At 59.0% G+C, this 7,211-nt stretch overlaps 1 protein-coding gene across 4 annotated transcripts; it reads left to right on the top strand.

The window, feature by feature from the left end:
* Positions 1-167: 167 nt before the first annotated feature.
* On the top strand, positions 168-6,765 carry KPTN (kaptin, actin binding protein). Of its 4 annotated transcripts, none has more exons than XM_072608145.1 (13): positions 168-498; positions 1,303-1,385; positions 2,045-2,129; positions 2,240-2,294; positions 2,523-2,598; positions 2,701-2,774; positions 2,926-3,035; positions 3,128-3,238; positions 3,461-3,539; positions 3,901-4,036; positions 5,533-5,730; positions 6,007-6,084; positions 6,466-6,765. In XM_072608145.1, exons 1-13 carry the CDS (start codon positions 183-185, stop codon positions 6,748-6,750), a joined length of 1,686 nt encoding a protein of 561 aa, XP_072464246.1. In that variant the 5' UTR covers positions 168-182; the 3' UTR covers positions 6,751-6,765. The 4 variants fall into 4 exon arrangements, with proteins under 4 accessions (XP_072464246.1, XP_072464249.1, XP_072464247.1 ...); XM_072608148.1 differs by having other exon boundaries at positions 6,012-6,084; positions 6,466-6,724; XM_072608146.1 differs by having other exon boundaries at positions 6,012-6,724.
* The last annotated feature ends 446 nt before the right edge of the window (positions 6,766-7,211 follow it).

Below are 7,211 nucleotides of genomic sequence, written 5' to 3'. Positions count from 1 at the left end.
GGAGGGGGCGCCCGCTGTGCGGGGTCGGGGAGGCCCGGGTGCCAGCCGAGAGCCTGGGGGCGGGCGCTCCCCGGGCACGCCCCTTTGTGCCTTCCGGCCGTAAGCGAGGAGGGAGGGAGGCAAGCGTCATCAGCGTGCGCCAGCATAGCCGGGCGGGGTCCGCCATCTTGGTTAGGGGCGGCATGGCCGCCTCCCCGACCTCATCTCCCGGCGCCAGGCCCGCCGTCGGGGTCAGCGGCGGCGGCTGGTGGTTCCGGGGCCGCGCGGAGGGGATGTTGGCGGGCGCGGCGGGCGGCCCTGGGCCGTGCCCTCTGGGCGAGGATAGCTTCACGCGCTTCTCGTCCCAGAGCAACGTGTACGGACTGGCGCGCGGCGCCCAAGGCCGCGGGGAGCTGCTGGCCGCCACTCTTAAAGGGAAGGTCCTGGGCTTCCGCTACCAGGACCTCCGACAGAAAATCCGCCCGGTGGCCAAGGAGCTGCAATTCAACTACATCCCGGGTCCGCCCCGCGCATGCGCATGAGGGACTGAGCCTCCCCCTCCCTCCTATTCCCTCCCCCGCTCCCTGGGTTTGCGGCGTTTGTACCTGGCAGGGTTGGGGAGGGGGCGTGCGCGACCCTGGAAGGGATTGAGGCCTGCCCCCCCCCAAGCGGGTTTGGGGAGGAAAGGGGGCCGAAGGGTGTCAGGGTGGGAGAGAAGAGCGTAGGGCAAACTGGGTGGACGGGGTGCGCCAAAGGAAAGGTTGGAGGTGGCCGGGACACCGGGACTGGGGCCTGGGGGTCCCGAGTTCAGACCCTGCCTCTGGGGCTCGCTAGTGGTGCCCCACGTGCCCCCGGGCGACCACCGCCGCTCCCGGGCTCAAGTGCCCCAGCTGTCAGATGGGCTGCAGGGAGGTCTGGGAGCGCGAGGGGGGCGGGGATGAGAGGCTGGGACGTGGGGGAGGGGAGGCTGGGGGAGGGGAGGCTGGGGGGATGAGAGGCTGGGACGTGGGGGAGGGGACGCTGGGGGAGGGGAGGGAGGGGGGATGAGAGACTGGGACGTGGGGGAGGGGAGGCTGGGGGAGGGGAGGGAGGGGGGATGAGAGACTGGGACGTGGGGGAGGGGAGGCTGGGGGGATGAGAGACTGGGACATGGGGGAGGGGAGGCTGGGGGAGGGGAGGCTGGGGGGATGAGAGGCTGGGACGTGGGGGAGGGGAGGCTGGGGGAGGGGAGGCTGGGGGGATGAGAGACTGGGATGTGGGGGAGGGGAGGCTGGGGGACAGGGGAAGTGACACAAGCCCCCTCCCTTTCCTTCCCCCCTGCAGTGGATGCTGAGATTGTGTCCATTGATACGTTCAACAAGTCAGCCCCCAAGCAAGGCCTGGTAGTGGGGATCACGTTCATCAAGGTGCCAGTCTCCCCTCCCCCAGCATCAGCTTCTTCCTCTGCTCAGAGGAGTGGGGGTGGGGGGGCAGCAAGTAAGCGCTTTGCAAGCCTGGAACCCCAGTGTAGGCACGATGGTGGTGTAGGTATTCCTTCCTGATCCCACCCTCCCACTGCGTGTGGTGGCTCCATGCCCTTCTATTTCATCCTATTTCATGCCCCTTGCCCCCATCCCCAAGACCTGGGTGACTCCAGGCCTCCAAGACAGTTCTGCTGCTAAGACTTCTATGGATAGAGTGCTTGGCCTGGAGTCAGGAGGGCTTGAGCTCAAATATGACCTTAGGTCCTTACTATGTGACCCTGGGCAAGTGGCTTATTCTCTGCCTCAGTGTCCTCCCCTGTAAAGTGAGAATCTTTCCTGGGATTGTGTTGAGGCCCAAGGGAGATGATATCTGTACAGGGCTTAGCACAGTTCCTGGTACACAGTCGGTGCCTAATATGTGCAGATTCCCTCACCTTCCTGTGATTCCTGGTTCAGAAGACCAAGGTTTAAGATTCCAAGGTCAAATGAGACCATGGCTGCAAAAGGCTTAGCCAGGGCCTGGCTAAGCGCAGTAAGTGCTTGATAAATGCCTCTGCCTTCCCCTTGGTCTGTGGTCTGAAGGGTTCTCCCCTCTCTCCCAGGACTCTGGGGACAAAGCCAGCCCCTTTCTCAACATTTACTGTGACTATGAGCCTGGATCAGAATACAACCTGGACTCCATTGCCCGTGAGCCCCTGGGCCTGGCTGGAACGGGGATGGGGCAGGGCAGGGCGTGATGGGGAGGATGGCAGCTAGACCCCTCTCCTTCCATTGACCCCCGACCCCTTGTCTTTCAGAGAGTTGCCTGAACCTGGAGCTGCAGTTCACCCCTTTCCAGCTGGGCCATGCTGAGTAAGCCCTGGGCCCCCACTGCCTCCTGTCTCAGCAGCACCTGGGCTCACAGTCTAGCTTTTGCTCCTTCCAACATGTGTGACCTTGAGTATTGCCCTTCCTGGGCCTCTTTTCATTTGTATAATGAGGTCTTGGAATGATAATCTCTGACATTCCCTGTTCCAAGACCCCTCCCAGCACTGACATTCCCTGTTCTAAGGCCCCTTCCTTGGGATCTTCTCTTTCCAGGGTCCAGGTTGGGGATCAGCTGGAGACGGTGTTTCTACTCAGTGGGAACAACCCTGCCATTCATCTGTATAAGGAGGTGAGGCCTGAGGTTGGGGGTGGCTCTGGTGAGTGAATGGGGGAGGGCCTAGGTCATCTGCCCGCTTGCTGCCGCCCTTCAGCCCAGGCTGTTTGTCTCTAGAACGAGGGTCTGCATCAGTTTGAGGAGCAGCCAGTAGATAATCTCTTTCCTGAGCTCACAGACCTGAGCAGCAGGTAGGAGCAGCACTGGGAGGATCCTGGCAGGGAGGGCAGCAGGGGGTGTGGGGGTGGGGAGTACGGGGGAGGTTCAAGATGGGGCTTGGAGAAGTTGGGCATCAGTGGGCCAGGCAGCCTCAGCCAGGAGTCACAGGTGGTCTCTCCCCAGCGTTCTGTGGCTCCATGTGTCCAACATCCCGGGTTCGGCCCGGCGGCTCACAGCCTTTGGCTGCCAGAGTGGATATGTCCGGGTGGCCCATGTTGACCAGACCAGCAGAAGTAAGACCCCTGGGGTGGGGAAGGGGAGAGGCTAGGGGGTAGGGACTAGAGCCATCTCTGATGACACCCCACCCCCACCCCACCCTTCCCAGCTGTGCTGCAGACTTGGACTGTCCAACAGGATGGACCCATCTCCCGAGTTTTGGTCTTCAGCCTCTCGCCCTCTGCAGCAGACCCCTCAGCCCCCAGGGAGTGGGGGAAAGGTGAGGGGTCTTATCTCTGCTCCTTAGTCCACAGGCTCCCCACCCCCCTGTCTACATCTCCTTATCTCCTGATCTTTGGATTTCCCAGATCTCATAATTCCCAACCCTGCCACTGGGGCCTATCACCCTCATGTTCCCATTATGTAGGAGACTAGAAGGAGATGTGGGTGCAGGGCCCTGATGCTCCATGTGAATGCCAGCTCCCTCTCATTCCTCCCCCAGAGGTCAAGGAGCTGACCGCCCCCCCAGAGGAGTACAGCGTCCTGGTGGCCAGTATGATGGAGCCAGCTGTGGTGTATCGGTGAGAGGACCCAGGCTGGGGATTGATGTGTGTCTGGGTTGGGGAGGACCACCCGTGACACCCTCTCCCTCCTCTTGACTTTGAGGGACTGAGACCCAGGCTGGTGGAGAAAGATGTCCTTATTCTTCTGAGGGTGGGGAAGGCCTTCAGGCCTGGAGACTAAGGCCTCTAGGAAAAAGGGTATCTAGGCCTCCGGTGGTGGAGGTGGGGAGGAGTCTAACATCTGGGTTTGTATACCAGAATGTCTTGGGTGGGAGATGAGAGAGACCCCAAGCCTAGATCTGCCCGGCCCTTGGATAGTTGAGAGGTGACCTACCTAGACTGAAGCCTCAGCCTTTCCCTCCTGCCCATGGGGACCTAGGAACGTCCTGTCCCATGGACTTCAGAATCAAGTGCTGCTGCCAGGGAGTGACCAGTTTGACAGCGTCCTGTGTGGGCTTGTCACTGACGTGGACCTGGATGGGAAGCCTGAGATTCTGCTGGGCACCTACGGCCAGGTGGGCCTTGCCAAGCCCTGCCTTTGCTCGTCACCTTCCATCTATCTGTGCCTCCCCTATCTCTGTCTCTTGGTTCCTGACCTCACGTTCTCTGTCTTGACTCTCCACTCTGGTCTAAACTCCTCCTCTCCACTGTGGTCTGACCTCTTCTTAACACACTGTTACTTTCATCCTTTGCATTGTGGATTGATCAACAAGCATTTATTAAGCACCTACTATGTGCCAAGCACTGTGCTAAGTGTTGAAGATGTAAAGCCACAAATACCAAAGAATCCGTGCTCTCCAGAAGCTCACAGCACAGTGGAGCCAGGGAGAGCAGGGTTCAGGGTTCAGGAGATGAGTGTTTGGTGTCACTAGATTAGAGAGGACGTGTCAGGGAGCAAGGGGTGAGAAGGCTGGAAAGGTGAGAGGGGGCACGTGAGGAAGGGCTTTGAAGGCCAAGCTGAGCATTTTGTACTTGATCCTGGAGACAATAGGGAATCTCTGGAGTTTACGGAGTAGAGGGCGACATGATCAGACCTGTGCTTTGGTGGCTGAATGAGGGTGGATTGGAGTGAGGAGAGACTTGAGGTCCGCAGAGGCCCCAGCAGCTACTGCAGTGATCCGGGGTGAGGGGATGGGGGCCAGATCATTGGGGAGATGCTGCAGAGGCGACAGCAGCTGGTCTTGGCTCCACATTGGATGTGGGGAGGAGGGGAGCGAGGAGCCCAAAATGACTTCTAGGTTGTAAGCCTGAGAATGGGAGGAGCCTGTTGTCCTCAGCGGTAATAGAGGAAGGGGTGGGTTAACGCATCCATTTTCAGATGTCTCCTGGACCTCCACCTGGACAAGGGAGGTCGGAGGTCAGCAGGGAGGGTGAGACAGGGAAGGTAGCTGTGAGAATCATCACTGCAGAGATGGCTGTTAGATCCATGGGAGCTGAGAGGAGAAGAGGGCCCAGGAGAGAGGCCTGGGGGACACTTGGGGTCAAAGGGCAGTGTCTGGAGGAGGATCCAGCAGAGGAGACGGAGGAGAAGTGACCAGAGGGGCAGGAGAGAGAATGCTTGAGGAGGAGAGGGGCATCTGTGGTGTCCAAGGCTGCAGAGAGCTCACTCACCTCAGCCCCATTCCCCCAGCCTGGGTCTGGCTCTCTCTGTCTCTCTCTTCCTCCCTCCCTCTGTCTCTTTCTTTCCCCCCTCCCCCGTCTCTCTCTCCCTCCTCTCCTTTACTTTTTTTCTGTCTCTGTCTCTATCTCTTTTTCCCCTCTCTTTTTCTCTTCCTCGTTCCCTGTCTGTCTCTGTCCGTCTCTTTTTCTCCCTTCTCCTTCCTTTCTCTCCCTCACCCTCTCTCTCTCTCTCTCTCTCTCTCTCTCTCTCTCTCTCTCTCTCTCTCCCTTTCTCTCTCTGTCTCTCCCTCTCCCTCTCTGTGTCTCTCTGTCTCTGTTTCTATCTCTCTCTCGTCTCCTCCCCCACCCACCATGGTCAGCCTCCCAGAGGCTGCCTCTCACTCTCCTGCAGGAACTGCTCTGTTACAAATTCTTCGAGGCCAGGGGCCTGACTTCAGGCCTCCCCAAGGCTGAGGCTGATGCCAGCTTTCACCTCCTGTGGCACCGCAGTTTTGCCAGCCCTCTGCTGGCCATGGAACACGTGGATCTGACTGGGGACGGCCTTCGGGAGCTGGCTGTGGTCTCCCTGAAAGGTCTGCACATCCTCCAGGTAAGCTGGCCAAACCCTACTCAGTCTATCTTCCCCCTCCCCACCCTGTGATCTCCTCCTACCTATTTCTTTGGTGGAGTCTCTGCCCTTCCTGACTCCCACCTGACTGGCCTTCCCCTCATACTTCCTGTGTGCTCAGACCTCTGGGCCTCCTCTACCCTCTCCTCAGTCCCTTGTGTTCTGATCTCCCCTGTATCTGGACCCTGGGGCCCTCCCACTGAGGCGTCCTCTCCATTGAGTCTCAGCTGGCTCCCCTGGCTCTGGTCTTGCCCACAGCACAGCCTGACCCAGGCATCCCGACTGGTCCTGACCCGGCTTCGACAGAGGGCCCAGCAGCAGGGACGACAGCCCCAGGTGGAGGGAGATGGACCTGGGCAGGCCGAAGGCCTGGTTCTCTGAGTCCCGTCAGTGATTCCCCCTTGGCCCATCAGGCCTCGGGTGGGAAGGGTCATGGCCAGGGGCCCCTGCAATAGTGGTGGGGTGGGGCTTTGGAGGAGGTCAGATGACTCTGGGAATAAACCTGAGAAGTCTGCCCCTCCCACCTCCCCGTCTCAGCGTGCAGCACAGACACACACACACAGACACACACAGACACACACACACACACACACACACACACACACATCTCAGCCTGTGTGGTCACTCTTGACCTGGCCTTCTGCTCCAGGGGGTGAGGGGAGGATGGGGGAGGTCATGCCCAGGGGGAGCAAGGGAATGGATCCATCCTCTTTTCAGCCTGGTGATGAGGAGACCAGCTCAGACGGGCCCAGAAGTGACGCTGAGGGGGACAAAGACCCGCCTCTCAATCCCTGGTTGGGGCTCCCCACCCATACTGGCTCCTCATCTGGACATCAGCCCCATCCTTCCTTCCCTGACCAGCTCTCCACACCAGAACACATATGCTGGTTTCAGGGTCAGAGGACCTTGCTCTGCCACTTACACTCTCTGGGCCTCAATTTCTCTACTCTGCAAAATAAAGGATGTTTGGATGATGTCTTAAGACCTCTTCATCAGTCCTGAAGCACAGTACACAGGTTAGGGAAATACAAAAGAATGCATTTCAGGGAGCCAGTAAGGGTTGAATGGGAGTGGAAACAGGCGTGTGGAGGGAGCTCAGGATTCCAAGTTTTAGGTGAGGTCCCAGGGCCTTTTCTTGCATGGGAGGCCGAATGTCCTGGATGACCCGAGTGGGAGGAGAGCCAGGTTAGGGAGGGTTCTGAACGTCTCCCTCCAGGAAGGACAAAGTCTAGCATGATGTGGAAGGATTGGGAGCCATCACTGACAAGGTGGTGGGATGCCGTTATTCTGGGGACTTCCAAGCTAAACATTGCTGGCCAGCCCCACAACTCCACTTTGCAATTCTTCCTTGGCATAAAGGCACTGAAAAGTACATATTATAAGGAGGAAAGTGATTTCTTAAATGCCTTCACCAACACGGAGCATCCCCCGGGTCTGGTTGGCTACCAGTCTCTTCTCAGTGA

Source organism: Notamacropus eugenii, chromosome 5 (assembly GCF_028372415.1).
Source record: "Notamacropus eugenii isolate mMacEug1 chromosome 5, mMacEug1.pri_v2, whole genome shotgun sequence".
Classification (NCBI taxonomy): domain Eukaryota; kingdom Metazoa; phylum Chordata; class Mammalia; order Diprotodontia; family Macropodidae; genus Notamacropus; species Notamacropus eugenii.
The sequence above is the reverse complement of the archived record's forward strand: the minus strand, read 5'-3'. Positions and strand labels throughout refer to the sequence as shown.